Genomic DNA, 19239 nt, shown 5'->3' on the forward strand with positions numbered 1-19239 from the left:
GGCGCGCACGCGTAATACGCAATCAGCTGGTCACTGTCAAGATTAGGGTTGCGGGCCTCTTTTGGGCCTGCAATAATAAATGGTCCCTTATTTTTAGAAGAAAAATATGTACTGTTTAAGAAGTGCTGTACCCATTTTTAAATGTCATTAGCTGGGAAACTCTGTCTAGACTAAATTTTGATCTCCATGCAGTTGTGAATAGTTTCATGATAATAGGCTGAAATGAAACTCTAGATTACTGATTATTTAGCCCTCTCCCAGCATAATTAAACTGCCTGAAAATCATACCTTCTGCAATAGGCCTTAAGGCCCGGCCAAACGATCGCAACATTTCAACGCAACATATCGCAACATTGTTGGGTCATGTTGTGAGATGTTGCGAAGCAGCTGGCCAAACGCACGCAACATCACGCAACATCTGTCGCAGATGTCTGGCGCGAGCGTGGGCTGATTGTATCCAATATGGAGGAGTATGAGCTGTTTCGGCGTCGGCGCATTTTAGCAATATCATCAGTAGCGCTACTACTAGCCTCCCTTGAGTGGTATGATTTCTCAAATACGTTCCATAGACAGGGACGGGCCTCCAACAAATCTATCAGAGAATTTGTATCCTTCTCGGTCCACTTTCTTGGTGTTTTCTTTTTTGCCTCTTCAAATTGCGCGCCATTGTCCGCCATTTTAACCCTTAAACTACCAACAACGCATATTTGCGTAGAAAATACCAGCAGTGATTAAAAAATCTGCAGCCTTCGCATATCTGGACACATGATAGTAATGATCCCTTGTTATGGCAAAGTGATAATTTTCATAGCTTTAAAAGCCAACTAACTGACTACAGTTCTAGATTTCCGTTGTATATGGCTGTTTTTTTCTGAAGCAAATCCGAAAATGCCCGTTTTTTACTCCATAGAACAACAACAAAAACATACATCTTCGCTTTCAGTTTTTTTAATGAAAAATTAATTCTGAATCCAAAAGTGTACATTTGCAGCAAACTTCGAGCCTATTCCTTTCCGCTCACCAAGAAAAATTCTCAAAAATCTTTCAGCAGACTGAGCAATCACCATTCGATTACAGCAATGCTTGCAAACCTGCAATTTCCTTATTGGTGACCGAAAGGAATGTCTGGGTAAAACTGCCTTGTCGGCGAAATGCAAGTCCACCTACCTCTATTTCATAGGTTTTTTATAAGTGTCGAGCCACCCAATCCTACCGGCAAAATACTGCACCGACTGCATTCTTTGGAAGTCAAAAGTTGTCCAAATTGCCTTGGCAGGTCTCGGAATCCATCTACAGAACGGCCAGAAAGACAATTTCATTCATAAATTGCCATGTTCCGATACAGATGTTTTTGGCGTTCTAATCATCGTCAAATCATCTCTCACCTCTGGTTTCTTTCAGAAGTTTGCCTCTACCCACCATTCTAGCTAGCTTAATGATGCCAGCCTGAGGGCTTCTGCAGTGGAAAATGACTCGGAAAAACACTTATAAACGAAAATTTTACCAGATTCGAGCCCGTGTGCTCGCTTATCAAAGACGCAACGGCTGAATACTGACGTCACAATGAAAGTTTGAGCCCTCAGTGTTTTGAAACAGCACATATTAATTACTTAGCTTCTTATATGCCATCATGAAATTCAAAAGATTGCCTAAGCCCAGAAAAAGGCTGAAAAAATCACAGAAGCGTGGTATTTTAAGGGTTAAAGACAAAAACCCATGATTCCACTGGCTCTTTGAAACGACAAATCGAACTAGTGCGCATGCTTAGGCGCAACAATGTTGCGTGAATGTGGCCAAACGAATACAACACTACGCAACATCCAAAAATGTTGCGAGATGTTGGGTGAAAAATTTGACCATTTTCAAACTTGGCCCAACATCATCCAACATGTTGCAACATGTTGCAACAGGGTGGCCAAATGACCGCAACATCTGAACGCAACAATGTTGGCATATGTTGCGTTCAAATGTTGCGATCGTTTGGCCGGGCCTTTATGCATGATAACGTCATAAGCTCAAAATTTACCACCAAGCCTTGTTTACACAAATTATTTGCAACCTTCTGCCGCCTTCATGGAGTTTTCACGAGGGTATTCTTTTCATCTTTAATTTGCTGCTTTGGGAATTCGTTCATGATAATATTTACAAGATGGCACTTGAAAGCGAGGCTTGGGGGTGAAACTAGCCAGGTTGACGTAAACATACATAAGGGCTATTCACAGCCACACAAACTTATAATTAACAGCTTCGATGGGAGTACATACCAACGTCCCCCCCCCTTCCAACCCACTAGGCCCCGGAATGGAAGGTAAATAAAAAAACAAATGTTAAAAGCCAAAAAGAAAAGAACACACCAAATGTTGTTACTTACAAAGAAAGTTAACGGTTACAACGTCAGCCAGTCTCTGTGAACCCAGAGTGGTTAGTACTCTGAGACTGTATCTGTATTCATCAGTTCTGTTCACGTTCTTTATCACCAGCGTTGCATTAAGACTTGGTTCGTACTTCGTACTGAAAGATGGGTCCTCCAACACAAACCCGGTGCTTTGGGTTCGCGCTGCAATTGGCGTTGCTTCAAGGTCTCCAATTCTCTGTCTGCTAATGATGGCGATATAATTTGAAGTAGCAGTGAAGTCCCAGACGAGCTCAACTTGTGTGCTGTTGACTCCTTCCACCACAACAGTAGGATTGGCGGGCTTTCTTGTGAGAGTAAATGATTCTGATGAAATAACACAACAGAATTAATGAGCAGCGTCTGGGTTTACTGGAGCTTATCCACAATTAAACGTGATTTTCGATTTTTCAATTTATAAAGCTTAATTATCTTCAATAAGCTTACTGCAAATTATCAAACCAGTCCTTTTCAAAGTGAACAGAACAGACAACATTTAGTTCAGCTCCAACCACGGAACTTACCAGACCGCCCCAATATTCCAAAAACCACGAGAGTGGTTGACATCCATCGACAAATAGAGATTTGAAAAGCATTCATTTCCTTTGTCAAAGTCAAACAATTTTCGTAAGCACAGTTTCTGCCGAATTTCCTGATCTATTTCATATTTCCTGATCCTGTAGACCCTGTACATGGTGAGAAGGCCCTGGGACGGCTGCACAGAAAAACAAGAAGCCCGAAGAAGCCTAAAACCTATCGGGAATTTTTAATTCGATTTACAGCTGTTTCCGATCACACGCGCCCTCCAACGACATTTTTCTTGTTTGAAAAATAAGTTTTGATGGACGTCAATCATCCGTTTCCATCGCCAAACACATCGACGAGACGACGCAAAGCCTTATAGCATGTGACTTTTGTTTACAGTGATCACAGGCTTCCCAAGCTCAAAAGTCGTCTTTTTGATTGCTTTTTTGGAGCCCTTCGGGCGGCTGACTCTACATACGTGGTGTATGCGACAGCTTGTGTATATAGAGAAATGTATGGGAAAATCACGGATTCCCTAAAATCGGGTAAATAACTATCTATTTTGAAATAAAGTTTACCTACCTCTAATGTGTCGCTTACTTGTGTCTAATAACTTCGCTAAATGGCGTCGGAATGGCTTCAAATTCGGCACAAGACACAAGTAAGCGACACATTAGAGGTAGGTAAACTTTATTTCAAAATAGATAGTTATTTACCCGATTTTAGAAAATCCGTGATTTTCCCATACATTCCTCTATATACACAAGCTGTCGCATACACCACGTATGTAGAGTCAGCCGCCCGAAGGGCTCCAAAAAAACAATCAAAAAGACGACTTTTGAGCTTGGGGAGCCTGTGCAGTGATGAACGAGTTGTGAGCAGTTATGACTTCGAAAGACTGAACGGACCGAATGTAGCGAAATAAACTTACTTGTCGGTTTACGGCCGGCTCAAATATTTTCCGAAAGACGGCTTGGAATGTAGAAGACGAAAGCTTGGTTAATTGACCGAATATTTGCGGCCGGGAGTTTTGAACACTGATCGTACTCAATTAAATTCCGAGCCATCCTCATTTCAGTGTCATTTGAGTTTGGTCGATTTAGTCTTCAAAATACCCAGACATATAAACTTTTAGAAATTCGGCAGAAAAAACCTTTTCGTCTTCACAGTTTCAGGCCGTGTCAAATTCGGTCAATAAATCTGAATAAATTTGTGTCGAGTCCGTTTTGTCTTCATTCCAGGCCGTGATTCGGTAAATATATTTTCGTTGAGTCAGTTCAGTCTTCAAAATTCCCGGCCGTAATTTGGTAGACATACACTTACCTTGAATCCGTTTCACCTTCCTGGCCGTCATTGGAAGAATATATTTTACAAGTTAAGCTGGCTGTAATTCCCGGCCGCAATAGAAATTAACCAAGCTTTCGTCTTCAACATTCCAAGCCATCTTTCGGAAAATATTTGAGCCGGCCGTAAACCGAAGTCGAAGTCATAACTGCTCAAAACTCGTTCATAACTGTAAACAAAAGTTACGTGTAAGGCTTTGCGTCGTCTCATCGGCGCGAAGAAGCGATCATTGTCGTGGAAACGGATGATTGACGTCCATCAAAACTCATTTTTCAAACAGGAGAAAAATGTCGTTGGAGGGCGCGTGTGATCGGAAACAGCTGTAAATACACGGAGCAAGCCTTACATGTAACCAGGGCGCTAAAAAGGAAGGGCGGCGAAACGCGCTCAGAGCTCTTGAGCGATGTGTGATGCGGAGGTGTACTGGGGCGAGTGCGCTCCACTGCAGCAAAGTGATAAACATGGCGGCGAGTGAGATTTGATGGCTGGTGAAGAAAAGTGATTGCTACGCGGAACCAGTAAGAGATTTCCACGAAATTCTTTTGGGAATGGAATAACGATATGTTTCTTCAACCGTCAGAAGTTAAAAGTGCTCGATTCTGTGAACACAGTGTTGCATTATCACAAATAAAATCAACTTGCTCCAAAGGCTTTTTACCTTTTCTTCGGACGCTAGCAATCAAGCACCAATTACGTAAAAGATATGGTCAGAGATGGCTCAGTTTCCAAACAATAAGTACAGTATGTATTGCTCTTTCATCTGTGTAAATTTCATTTTGAACTTTTTTGAACTTTTTGAGTTAGAGGTTTTGAAAGTTTATACTTTTTTCGACTGTGCGATCAGGGTGCTATTAATAACTTTTTAGCAATTTTACTCTTTTCTCTGCGATCATATTGCGTCGTCTTTAACTGTGAATGATCATGAATTATGATGGAGTCTTTTTCCAAAATCTGACCTGTGAAAATCACTGAAATCTTACTTTCACCCTGACAACCTCAGTAAATTGAGATTAAAAACTGCAGCTCAAGAAATATCTGTCAAGTAAATAAAATAAATAAAGATGAAAGTGTGGGGTTTGTATCCATGAACTTCCCAGAAAGAGTAAGTGTAACAGGGCAAGTGAAACATGCTTTATGTAATTACATTTAAATCACTCATGACTCGGAATATTCCTTTTAGTTTTGATTTTGACAGATACACTGAGCAGCACATATAATAAGGTTAAAAAAAATAACAGGCCTTTTTTCATTATATGTTACTATTTTACTAAAAAAATAGAGTTTCATCTTTAGCCTGCATGCTAAAATTTTTATTTATGATCGCTATATCTATACACACCACTAAGTAGCCCATCAATATAGTGTGACCAATGATCTTTATTTACTTTTTTGATTTATTTGATATATCTTGCTCTCAGTCAGCTTTATTTATATCATGACCATGTGTTGACAATGAGGTATCAAGGAATGTATTGTTTCCAGGATTGATCTAGGGGAAGGGAGCAGGGGGTACACCTCCTCACCTCTGAGATGACCTGCTTCTTTCTAGTACCATTCCTTACAAAATTGTGGTGCACCCCCTCCTAAAAAAATCCTGGATCTGCCCCTGATTTCATATTTGATTTATAAAAAGAAATGTCACTATTTGTTAATGCAGAAGACCACTTGACACATAAATTTCTTGGTAATTTTCCTTCCAGATCTAGATCTCCATACACATAACTAATGAAATATAATTTTATGAAAAGAACTCTAAGGCATTCCCAGCTGCTTTTCTGACATACTTTTATCCTCTTTCTCCACTGAAAATATTAAGAATAATTTGTTTTTATACAACAAGCATGGTCAAGCAACTGTTGCAAAAAATTAAAAAAGGTTTGCTTTTTATCTTTACATCACCAGAGCAAAAGGCAAATTATTAAAACAAAAAAGGTCTTAAACAATGCCATTTAATAATTAAAAAGAGGGAGATGTTGATGTTTGTGATGTTAATGTTTGTGTTGTAAAGACATACATTTGCTTGGCTAGCATCCAGTGTAGGGAAGTCTTGAATGGTTTGTACTCATTGAGTGCAACTGCATTGACATTGAGTGCATCTTCTTCTGCCAATGTATGAGACAGTTCTTTTGTGGCTACAACTGTCACCACCTGAGGATAGAAACTAGTGCCTGTTGGACAACTTAGAAAGAAATACTGGTTGATAGATATTTTTTTTGGGCGAAAATTATTAAGTAAAGCAGTCATCATAAGGCATTGCCTGATGGTTAACATGATCTACCAGACTGAGAAGAATCTAAGAAATGCAGTCATTTAATATTGATTTTGAAAACAAATTTGACTTCAGCTGCAATTTTCACTCAAATGACTGAGCTAATCAGGGTGTAATTGTGAATTTCACAGTTCAGAATCTTTAAAAAGACTTCTCTTGTTATCACGGTCACAGACAGCTACAACATGGTCGCAGAGAAACGAGTAAACTGCTAGAAAGCTAGTAATAGCACGCTGATCGCACAGTCGAAAAAAAAGTGTAAAATTTCAAACCCTCTAACTCAAAAAGTCCAAAAAAGTCCAGAACGAAATTTACACAGATGAAAAAGCAATACATACTTTACTTATTGCTAGAAAATTGAGCCACCTGCTACCATACTTTTTACGAAATTGGTGCTTGATTTCTAGCGTTCGAAAAAAAGGTCGAAGGCTGTTCGAGCAAGATGATTTTAATTGCCATAATTCAACTCTGCGGTAACAGATTCAAACACTTTCTAACTTTTTACTGATTGGGAAGCATATCATTATTTAATGCCCAAAGAAATTTAGTGAAAATCTCTTACTGGTTCCGCGTAGCAATCACTTTTTTTCACCAGCCACACGATCGCATTTGCCGCCATGTTTTTCACTTTGCTGCAGTGGAGCGCGCTCGCCCCAGTCCGCCTCTGCATCACACATCGCTCAAGAGCTCTGAGCGCGTTTCACCGCCCTTCCTTTTTAGCGCCCTGATGTAACCCTATTATCACCGGGGCCCGCGCGAACAAACACCCTAATTTCCCATTCCACGTGCCCAGTTACTTTGGCAACTGCAAGCCATGCCGCTGACTATTTAACAATTATCCTGCGAAATCGCGCGGAATATCGCCTGATACTTAGCCGACGAGGCCGCAGGCCGAGTTGGCTAAAATCAGACGTTATTATTCAACAGATGCGCGCGCTGCCCATATATGGTCAAAATGTTAACGATATCTGTCATCCGTACATAACAGATATCCTGCGATATTTGTAGGTTGCTAAGATTCGTCCGAAATCTTGTAAAGCGCTGCTTAATTACAGTTTTTCTATGTGCAAAATGTGTTTCTTTGCCAATTTGTTGAATAATAAAACAATTATCCTGCTCAATCTTGCGGAATATCGTCTGATTTTAGCCAACTCGGCCTACGGCCTCGTCGGCTAAGTATCAGGCGATATTCCGCGCGATTTCGCAGGATAATTGTTAAATATTCCGCAAGATTGAGCAGGATAATTGTTTTATTATTCAACAAACTGTCAACGAAACACATTTTGCAGATAGAAAAACTGTAATTATGCAGCGCTTTACAAGATTTCGGACGAATCTTCGCAACTTACGTATATCGCAGGATATCTGTTATGTACGGATGACAGATATCGTTAACATTTTGACCATATATGGGCAGCGCGCGCATCTGTTGAATAATAAGTACAGGTATATATATAGCTTCTCAGTACACGTGTATTCTGTCTTTTCGTGAAGTGTTGGCGTACTTTTGCATCGGCTCCTCGAGTCACGGCTCTAGCGTCATCGCTGCGCCCTCCGTCTGCCCATTACACAAGTCCTGGTGCTCTTATCCTGGAGTTTTGGCAATTCGTCTGACTCGTTTATACGTTCAACATGTTTATCCTCACTTCGCCGCTGCTTCTCATTTCAAGCGTGCCAACTGCAAATACACCACCCGCTAACGCTCTACAGAGAAGAGTCCAAGGTCTGTTATCTGGGTCTTCGCTCGCATGTTAGTCTTCCGTTCCTCAACCAGGTTTAGTTTGTTATACGGTTTTAGCCTATTCTACTTATTTTGCATTGTGTTGTTTGCGGTGTTTGTGAAGCTACCTTCGCGTCCCGAGTTATAGTGTATTTGTCTCATTCACGGCCCTTTCCTCGCTTTTTCGTTTCTTCCCTTTACCTGTTTTCTGTATTTTTAGTTGAGTTCTACTTGTCCGATCTGGTTTTATTGTCTGTTTGTTTGTTTTTAAGGTTTTGTTCATTACTCGGTTTTTGTCCCTATATTTCGTTTCATGGTCTTTAGTTTTCGTCGCTTTGTGTCACACCACGTGTTTTCATTCATCCCCCCTTAGTGTTTTCTTTGGTGTTTGTTCTGCATTTTTAGTGCAGAATGCACTTTTGTGATGGTTTGGTGGGCAGTCGTGTGATAAACCCCTAAACCCCTCAAGCGCTAAAGCACTATGGTGTAAACTTTTAATCAGCAATTAATTAATTAATATCAATTAATTAATTATTCCTTGTGGAGGGGGTGGGGGTGGGGAGCACCTGACCGTACCCCTAGGTAAAACCTGGAGCACATCTACGTTACTTTCATATGAAGATCTCAAACGTATATATTTGTTTCAGAAAACCCTTTGCTCTCCTTGTGGTACTACTCGACGTTCTAGGGCAACGTTCTTTACGCCAAACGCATGCGCAGTTTAGTCTACATTTTTTGCTGGAACTCTCATGAACATCGCTTGTATTGCGTGTTTGTGGTAGGATTCCTGCAGACTTCGTGGCGCCAAGTAAAAACCGCAAATTAATTAAATTAGATTTTGAGAATTTCACAGCGCTTTCGTAATTAGGTATGCAAAAACTTGCACCGGGATTTTCGGCGTGAACACCTGATAACCAGGAAACAAATATCCTAGCTGTACTGCGTTTTAAAAAACCTGTCGAAAAAGATGTTTTTGATTAGATTTGTTTCTTTAGTTTTTGAGAATCGTCTTTCGTGCAGGTCTAAACCGTAACTTAATTAAATTAAACAAATGTCATCGATGCCGCCGTAAAACAAACAAAAAACAAAAGTTTCATGTTATCGCATTTTCAAGGAAGACAAAAGTATTTTGTTACAAACGAACAAAAGTGTCGTGTTACGTTTGCAAAGATAAGCGTAAGGAACACCTGGGAAAGAGTACAAGTAGCCTGTGAACAGTTTTTCCGAAAGTAAAATAAAGCAAATAAACATGAACATACATAAAATATCATACTTTCAATTGTTCCATATTGCATTCTGCACTTACCAAATCATCGAGATTTTTTATTTATCGGTATTTTTGCATGGTATTTCAGTATTTAGTTTATTTCTGGTGTGGTTTCTCGTATTTTACATTTCATCGCTTGTTGTTTACCTCTTCAACTACTTTGTCACACCTTTTTGGTTGCGTTGCGATCTCACCTTTTGTTCTGCTTTCCTATTGTCCCTTCGTTAGCTGTCGGTATTGTTTGTCTTTTCTTGTGTTATTGTTTAATTACATTATTTAGGGAACAGACAAAATAAAAAGCGTAAAACGGGAAGAGGAGGAAGGAGGAGAAGCTTAAACATGGGAGAAATGTACAAAAAAGAAAAAAAAGAAGAAGTTAAAAAAAGAAAAAGAAAATAGATGAAGAGCTAAAAAATGAGAAAAAGAAGAAGTCAGAAATAGAAAAGGAGAGAAGAAAAAGAAAAGAAAAGAGAAAAGAGATGAAGAGATAAAAAGATACGAGAAAGAAGAAGTAAGAGAAAGAAAAGAGGAAAAGGAAAAAAGAGAAAAGAAAAAAGAAAAGAGATGAAGAGATAAAAATAAGAGAAAGAAGAAGTAGGAAAAAGAAACGAGAAGAAAAAAAGTAGAAAAGAAATGAAGAGATTAACAAAAAGATTAGAGAAAGAAGACTCAAGTTACAAGATGAGAGAGAAATAAGAAACAAAAAAAAAAACAAGAAAAGAAAAGAGAACTAAAAAAGGGGAAAAATGAAATGGAAAAATATAAAAAGATCAGTTATTATCGTTGTGTCTGGAGGCGAGATTAACCGCCGCGTCGGCTTGTCCCGAAAGGGGTTATCTAAAACCTTACACTCTGTCCTAGACGGGGTATTTCGGGGCTCGCCGTGTGGTTGGTTTTTCCCCTTCCAAGTCGTTGTATGTTATCTTTGAGACTGCGTTTATATACTATTTTCGTGGTCCTGGTTGACTCCGGGGAACTCACTTCGGTTTTGATCTCGAGTTTGCTGTATTTTTCGGGCTTTAATCTTTTGTACACATACATAGGACTCATAACTGCATCGCGCAGTCACATTAAAGCATACTTGAGATGCAACCATATTTCACCCTTGCTCGCCACAGAGTCCCAGTAGCTCAGTGGTAGAGCATCCGTCCTAGAACACGGAGGGTCGTGGGTTCAAATCCCATCTGGAACTCGGAATTTTTTTTCCGAGTTTTTCAGTTAATGCAAAATTTATCATGCTATATTTCTACATAAAGACTCAGGGCCTGTTTATATGGAGGAGAGTTGTCCCTGTTAGGAGGGCTACCCTCTCCCCCGAGCTATCTTTTGCCGAGCGTTTATATGAAAAAGTTGTCCCTGTTGACCGAGCCAAAACTTGGCCCTCTCGGTTCAAGAGACTGGCGAGAGTTGTTTTAAAACATCTATTATGTCTGCCTTTCTTAAATAAGGAACGCTGAAACATCGACCACGACCATTTTTTGGACAAATTTACCGCCGACTTCGATTTCAATGTATCTGCAATTTTGTTTTGGTCGACTGCAGCGTTTGCGCATGCTCTGTATGTGTCAACTTGTCCCTGGTAGGCGAGGCGAAAATAACCAAACTGTTTATATGGAAAAAAGTTGGCTCGCTCCCCAGGGTCACCCTACCTTCAAAGCGAGTGACCCTCCACCCAAGGTCACCCTGCCCCCAGAGCCAACTTTGCAATTTCTCATATAAACAGTTCGCAGCTATTTATAAAGAAACGTATGAAAAGCTCTCTCGCCCGGGGTGGCTCGGTATGGAGGGTAACCCTCCTACCAGGGACAACTCTCCTCCATATAAACAGGCCCTCACTTGGGCGGCGGGATGGTTGCATCTCAAGTATGCTTTAATGTGACTGCGCGATGCAGTTATGAGTCCTATGTATGTGTACTTGTACTGATTTTATCTTTTGGTAGCTGATATTGCGTTTGGTAGGGGGAAAACCCTGCATGGCGGGCCCCAGCAATCAGTTAGAAATGTCCATTTGCTTGCTTTTTGTTGCTGTTCCCTTTAGTTTCGTTTTGGTGACATATTTCGCTATGTTTTACTAGTGTCTTGCCGAAATTATATTATTGTAAATGCTTACACGCTTTCTGAGTTTTGGGAGGAAGACTCTTGTTTTCTTTCAAGTTTAAGAAAATGTACCGAGAAATCACCCACTTAACAAAGAAGGCAAAGAGAAAGAGAGCCTCGGAACGAGGTTGGCTGTTCTTAGCTTGGGGCTTACGTGAGCGGGTACCGTAGGAGTCGCCTCGTTCCCATAACTTAACTATAACCGGGGTGATTGAGAGTAAGGGCTCCGGTGGGAATTGTTTACTATTCTCACCGGGGCCCACGCGAACAAACACCCTAATTTCCCATTCCACGTGCCCAGTTACTTTGGCAACTGCAAGCCATGCCGCTGACTATGTACAGGTATATATATAGCTTCTCAGTACACGTGTATTCTGTCTTTTCGTGAAGTGCTGAAGAACTGAAGCATTGGCGACCCACCCACCTCCCCGCAGCGATGACCTCTGTACTTGCAGTATTGGAGCTCTTGCTCTCTCTCACCTTCGGAGTCGCCTCGTTCCCATAACTTAACTATAACCGGGGTGATTGAGAGTAAGGACTCCGGTGGGAATTGTTTACTATTCAGACCGGGCCGTATACAAAACATGGACCCGGGTCCATGGACCACCCCTGTGGACCCGGTCCATGGACCACCCCTAATTTTTGAAAGAAAATTAAAGTGTAGAATGGGGACAGGGTATAAATTGACGGCAGGTACTAAAACAAAACAACGAAATGAAACCACTTAAACGAAATGACCAAAACCAAATTAGCGAAACCACTGAAACGACCAAAACGAAACCGCCGAAACGGTTGAAACGAGCGAAACGAAACATAATCACAACCTCGTTCCTAGCGTCTCTCATCTTCCCGCTCCTGGGGGCGGGAAGATGAGAGACGCTGGGAACGAGGTTGACATAATCACTGAAACCATTTCCATTAGCGAGAGCTAACCGTAAACAGGCTAACCTGAGTGTTATTCAGGCTAACCGAAGTGCTATTGAGGCTAACCGGAGTGCTAATTAGGCTAATAAGATCACAATATTGTCAAAATATTGTTAAAAACTGTGTAGCGCTTATTAGGCTAAGCTAGGCTTACTTGAGCCAATCGGAGTGGAAGGCATGGAAGGTACTCTCCCGGGGAGGGGGGTACTCCCATAAATTTCGGATAGGGGTGTGTCGCCAAGGTTCTTAAACCCTGACCCTATTTAAGGATAAAGAAAGCGAAAATTTATACTCTTTTTAAGGCCCAAAACCGAAAAATGACACCCTATTCAAGGGGAGGAGAAGCGTTCCGTGACGACCCAAATAACGGCTAACCGCGCACGACAAGACACAAATCTTTATAAAATCGCTTTTCTAATACCTGAACAGAAAATTTAGTTTTAAGATATCTTTTTTTCGTTTAGCTGGGCGTTTATTTTAGCTAATAGAATTTAGGTACCCCATCTAAGGATCACACCGGGAACACAATGCCAAAAGGAGCAAAAATAAAACCCTATTTAAGGACCAAGAACCTCAAATACCATACCCTATCGGGCGGCACATACCTATATAGGCCACATATGGGAGTACCCCCCCGGGGGGGCTCTCCGGTTTATAGCCTGAATAGCACTCTGGTTAGCCTAACTAGGACTCCGGTTAGTCTGTTTATGGTTAGCTGGTAAAGGTTTTGCTTGTTTCGGCGGTTTTGTCTTGTTGTCTTTGTCACTCGTTTCAGCTGTTTCAGTTGTTTCGGCGGTTTCCAGGTTCGTTTTGGTGGTTTAGCTTGTTTCGGTCATTTCGTTTCGGTGGTTTCATTTCGTTGTTTTGGGTTTTGGTACCTGCCGTCAATTTATACCCTGTCCCCATTCTACACTTTGATTTTCTTTTGAAAAATTGGGGGTGGTCCACAGGGGTGGTCCATGGACCCGGGTCCATGTTTTGTATACGTCCTTCAGACCGGGCTTTTTCGGATCTTTTCAGACCGGGGAGGGGGGGGGGGGCGGATTCCGCCCCCTACCCCTCCGTAACTTCCAGAATATTTAAGCAATCACAATGAAACTTGGAGGATATATAGTATGTCCGAAAATATATCTTTTGGTATGCGTCACGTGGGATGATGACGTCACATCACATGACAATTTACATCACAATGTCAAAACAGTCACCATCTTGGATCCGCCATCTTGGATTTCCAAATTTTTCCAAAACGTCAGAAATCCGCCCAAAATTACTGCTAAGTACTCAAAATCAATAAAACTGTCCTTTAAGGACGTTCGCGCTAATTGTTTATGTGCATCCCTACTGCGCACGTAATTCATGTCCCAACATCATGCCGCGCCATACTTTGAGCGCACGCTGAGTAAAATTTCTAAGAACATATAAGGTGAGTTGCCGTTCCGCTCGCTTCGCTTGCAATTTTTTTAAATTAACTTTCTAACTCGGAAAATTCCGAGTTTTGGTGAGAGGGCCGATTTCACCCTTTCACTCCCTCACTCCTTCACTCGTTTCCTGTTAGACATTTTAATTGAATTAATTAATTAACATCAAAGTGAATTAATCAATTAATCTTGTGAAGCGGGTAGGGGATTGGTTTTATCTGTGTTACTTTATATGAGGTATACAAAGGATATATATTTGTTTCTGAAAACCCAATGTTCTCCTTGTGGTATGCATTCTTCCAGGCGTAGACCCAAGCACGCGGAATTTCGTGCTGAACGCATGCGCATATATGAATATTAAAAGTTCAAGCTAGCAAACCGTGTACGATCTCCTACCGGTATACGTTGGATCAACTGAGTGATTAGACTTGCCGCAAGTCGACCTCACGAGTTTTCACAGTGAATAAGCGAGCAAAGCGAGCCTTTTAGGTCGCGAAGCGGCCGTGCGAGTGACGAAGTCGCGAGATAATAAACAAGACGAAGGACTTTATTGAAAGTCTACTGAGTGATCTAATCGGTTTGACACGTAGTAAACTGAAATTGAAAAGCAGAGACCGATTCAGCGTAGAATGAGAGAATTAGTTTTTTACTATATTTCGGCTGGCCAAACCAGCCTTCTTCAGGTACAATGGAGTTTACATTGGCTATGTTTAAATTTATATGGTGATAATGGTATCTTACGAAATACCGGAAATACGTAAAACTAAATACAGGAAATATGTAAACAGTGTAAAATAAAAAAATTAAAATATGCTAAGCTTAAAAATGACAATAAAATAGTAAAAGTAGAAAAACTAATAGGTTTCTTGGCGTATGTTAAGGCCATCGGGAACAAGTGTTCTGCCTTTTAAAATTAAAAAAGCTTCCCTGGCCTTACGAATTGAGTCTCGGTTGGAAAAGACTTTTTCAATGGGGATTAATTGAATGTCATTAGCAGTGTGGTTAGGTTAGGAAATGAAATGTTGTGCGGCTTTAGTGGGTTTAGATTTACTGTTAGGGTTATCTATGGTACGGCGGTGTTCATTAAATCGGTCTTTTAAACGTCGTTTAGTTTCTCAGTCCTATGTATTGTAGATTACAGTGGTTACATTAAACCGTTTTTCAACAGTTGCCTGTTGTTACTTTCAGGCGCTCCCCTAACCTTTGCGATTTACCAGTGAAGGCCAAACTCCCTTCTAATTGGATACCCCGGGTCTTTTGAACTGACGAGGGCATTCGAAATCCCGCATGTCTTAAACAACAATTTTCTCGCAATCTCTACTACAATAATTATTTCTGCCTGAGACTGTTTCTGTTTCTTTCCTTCTGTTCCTTTCTTTAAGTTTAGTTTTAAATTTGCAAAATCACTGCTAACGTGACTTTTCAAGAGAAGAAGGGTCAAGAAGGAATCGACCTATTTGACTTGTCGCGACACCAGAAACTGGCCAATCAGAAGCGGTCTTTCCCACGCGCTTGGTAAACATTGTAACACGATCTGACAGAAATCGGTTGCATGTAATATTTTTGTTCAAAGCTAAAACTTCAAATACGACGACCGGCAGGCTTCTTTTACAGGTCACAGGTCACAGGTTACAGGTTACAGGTCACAGGTCACGGATCACAGGTCACGGTTCAAGTTTTTACAGCACATTATTCCGCTAAGCAAACAACAGTCAAACTCACCGAAGCGTTTTCATTTTGGTTTCGTCAGCAGATTGAATAATCCATTCGTGAAATGGATAATCTAATATTCAAATGAGGCTGGATCTAATAAACAAATTTGGATTGGATTAATAAACAAAAGCCTTACCATACATACATAGAAAACAGGTAGAGTGTGATTTTAGATACGCATGACACTTGATTTTGGCAAGAAAATTCAATGTCAGCTATCACATTCCTGAGCATTTTATCCGCTGAGTAAATTAATTTTATCCCTTTATAAATTCGGTCAATGTACGGCGAATTTACATCTACTTATACTACGGCGAAAATCTTTGCAGGGAATGTAGATTTCAATCGGCTAACACGCTGGAATATAAATGTTATTTTTATGTCACGTACATTAATATTTTGCCCTCCCTTTATACTTCATTTCTTAAATTGTTACGTTGGCAAAGCAAAACGACTTCTATAATTGGTTTCGACTTTTGAAAATAGCCCATATGCCGTCATCAAATAATTCTCAGTCTTCGCTGAATTCAATTTATGCAAATTTGTAGAAGGTTTACACGTCGCGGCGTATCAAAACAAAGTTGATTTCAATTCTGGTAAAATTGACCCCCCCAAAAAAAGAAAAAAAGAATTGGGTGTCTAGTTTCTTTCTCTCTGCTTCCACTTTTATTAAAAGATACTGTAAGGCTTACATCGATGGCGAATCGAAAAAGAAGAGAAGTAAGGGACCTGTCAATGCAATCGAAACATTACTCAAGCGTTGTTGTAGCAACTGGCGAAGCTGAAATCTATAACAGTCAACTGTGCAGCGATTTCTACCCAGCCGATTTCGTTGAAACTTGCTCAAATGAATTTTTGGATAATTTTAACTTATTGAAAGTAATAAAAAAGCTATCTTTGCGTTTGGAAAAATAGTATTACAGTCGAAGCTCTCATAAGCGGACACCCTCGGGACGCGAAAAAAGTGTCTGCAACTGGTGCTGGCCGCTTACGAGAATGGTTCTTGTAAGCGGCCACTAGAGGTGTAAGGGGATAGATGGTTGCTTACGGGAGCTTGTGTTTCAAAATGTAACCGGACGTGAATGACGACAAAACAAACACTGAAATATGGTTCCTTAATTACAGTAAAATCATTGTGACGAACGGCGATGTGAAGTTGATTGATTAATACAAGATACAGAGGTTTTTTTATATGATTCTCTTTGCGGTGTCCGCTTACGGGAGCTTAAAAACAAAGAAAAAGTCTAAAACGTAATCTCGGAAAGTGTCCGCGGCCGCTTACGGGAATGTCCGCTTACGAGAATGTAAAAATACAGAGTTTGTATGGGAGTAAAAACGGGGTTTCTAACAAGGTGGCCGTAATAATAAAAATAGAGTAATTTAAATATGCTATAAATATACAGTAATACAGGGCTTTAAACTATTTTTATTTTCTCGGTTCACAGAAAACTATTATTAAACGTTTGAACGACAGCCGAACGCATCCGCGAATTGAATAGATAGCATTTGAACGTTTTTGTGTTTTGCTGCAGCCGCAATGGCTGCAAGCAAAACACATTGAGAGCTGAAGTTTGTGCCGTAAGGTGTAAGTGCCGTAAGGTGTAAGTGCCGTAACAGAGGAGAAATCTGAACTACCGATGTCAATCAAATCCATGAACAAACAAAATCGAAACCAATGAACCGTAGCGCTGATCGCATTCGAAGTTACGGGCCAAAGTATTCGAACGCAAACCACGTTGGACACGTTGGAAAACAGAAAACCGATTTAAAAGTATATCGCATTGGGAAAGAAAACAAACTGTGGCGCGACCACTCCAGTTTTATGAGAAAATTATTCTGCAGTTTTCATCATTTACGAAAAGAGCGAAGACTTGGAACCTCGCCGAAGGTCATAAATATTTTCTCCAAAGGACCGGTTAGTGCACAGTTTGTAACCTTTCGCTTTGAAAATAAACTTACCCTCACCTTGTCTACACTGTCTACAGCATACTAGTACTGTATTAACTCTGAACTTCATATTTTAAAATAAAATGTATGAACGTGTAACTTGTCACGCAAAGACAGCTGGAAAGGAATATACCATGCTGGTAGGCTGCACCGCTAATTGTAGCTGTATTCGAGCTATATAAAAGACAGCTAGAAACGAATTAATACTAGTAAAATCACAACTGGAAAGAAACTTATTCAGTGGTGCACACCGTCGAAAACAAAGAAATATTAAAGGAAGTTCTCATTCACCAGATTCACTGCATCAGATGCAACATTCGTCAGTTCGTGTTTAAATGCGTGGCGACCAGTTTGTTTACTAGTTATTAAAAAATAATACGGTCTTCATTTAATAAACAGTTCATCCTTAAATTTCAGCTTTTCTGCGACTGACAGGTAGGTACTATAGTATAAGCCCCGCTAAAATAGCTGGAAAGGGAAAGTTTTTTGAAAAATGAATTTTTGACTGCCAGACGCGCTGGCGCCACATGTTTATTTTGTGAAGATTAATTAAACGCCGTGAAAAATAGAATTTGATGTCCAGCGAGCCACTGCATCTTCGGCTACGCAGTCCTCAGTGAATCCTCCAACTTCACAAATTTCTAAAACTTTAAGAAAACGAACTTTCGCAGAATCAAAAATTGGTCCTTATCGATCTTCCGATCTTGTTGTGAAGACACTGAAATTCGACGAGTGTTCATGCGTGAAGGGATGACTGACGAATGATAATAATTATTTGTAAACTTTCGCTTTCAAAATGAACTTTGCGTTACGTTCAACGCCGTCTTTCTGTTGTTGTACGCCGGTGCGCGTGCGATTATTTATAATTTCTGAATTTTGCATATTTAACTCAGGGTGACACAACAAGTTTGTTAAGAGTTAGTTGTTCCAGTGTTTAATTTGGGTGAAAGTGGTTAAAGAACCACTGTCTTGTCACTAATAAATATATCACATTGAGTTCTTATAAGGTCAATAGATTCTGTCTTTTTCGTTGTTGTTAAAACGCTACCATTGTGACAATGATTCCAAATACAACTAACGGTAACCAGTGAGATAACGCCACTAAAAGAATCACATTGAGTTCATTGAGATTTTTTTATAATGTTAAGAGTTACTGTTTTTTATCAAAGAGACAATCATGTCAGACATTACGTTAACTTACTAGTAATTAAATTATGTTTGCTGTCTTTGATTTCAACATAACATTGATCAGTAAAATTATCAGGATTGAATTAACACAAAGTGACTACAATATAGTGCAATTATTAACCTGCACACAAGTGACAGACAATAAAAGACGTTGGATTTCAATCTCGACTCACTTGTCTTTCATCAACATGTTCCCTAAGACTTTGCTCTAGCAGCAAAACACATGGACCCATTGGGGCCCTATTTTTTTGGGACTGAGTTCAGCGGCGACGCTCTCTAGCACTTCACGCCTTTCTTCCTCTTCCTCCTCTGCGTACACATCCTCCATCTGTAACTCTTGGTTCCCCTGCTTTCTTCGTGTGGCCGCTAGTCTCGAAAAAAAACCCTGTACTTGACTTTTCGTGAGCCAGTCTTACCTGTCAAATATCCGCAAAC

General features: G+C 40.3%; 2 protein-coding genes and 1 non-coding gene across 3 annotated transcripts in view; 1 reads left to right on the plus strand and 2 right to left on the minus strand.

Moving 5' to 3' along the window:
• The window catches only part of LOC144662776 (uncharacterized), a 238480-nt gene that overhangs the window by 51828 nt on the left and 167413 nt on the right, over positions 1 to 19239 (minus strand).
• LOC144662845 (uncharacterized) lies at positions 444 to 3485 on the minus strand. The gene is made up of 3 exons (XM_078523797.1): positions 2917 to 3485; positions 2372 to 2719; positions 444 to 1290 (listed from the first exon to the last, which is right to left on the minus strand). The coding sequence occupies exons 1-3, from the start codon at positions 2990 to 2992 to the stop codon at positions 1175 to 1177; spliced, it is 540 nt and encodes a 179-aa protein (XP_078379923.1). The 5' UTR covers positions 2993 to 3485; the 3' UTR covers positions 444 to 1174.
• Trnal-uag (transfer RNA leucine (anticodon UAG)) lies at positions 10637 to 10709 on the plus strand. The gene has a single exon. It is a non-coding gene; the product is annotated as a tRNA-Leu (tRNA).

The sequence above is a fragment of the Oculina patagonica genome, chromosome 8, assembly GCF_052425735.1.
Source record: "Oculina patagonica isolate OP01 chromosome 8, crgOcupat, whole genome shotgun sequence".
Taxonomy (NCBI): Eukaryota; Metazoa; Cnidaria; class Anthozoa; order Scleractinia; family Oculinidae; genus Oculina; species Oculina patagonica.

Coding starts and splice junctions, on each gene's coding strand:
- LOC144662845 (XM_078523797.1), bottom strand. CDS start 2,992: ATGAATGCTTTTCAAATCTCTATTTGTCGATGGATGTCAACCACTCTC. Junction 2,720..2,916: donor TGGAATATTGGGGCGGTCTG/GTAAGTTCCGTG, acceptor TTATTTCATCAG/AATCATTTACTCTCACAAGA. Junction 1,291..2,371: donor TGTAACCGTTAACTTTCTTT/GTAAGTAACAAC, acceptor GCCGTTCTGTAG/ATGGATTCCGAGACCTGCCA.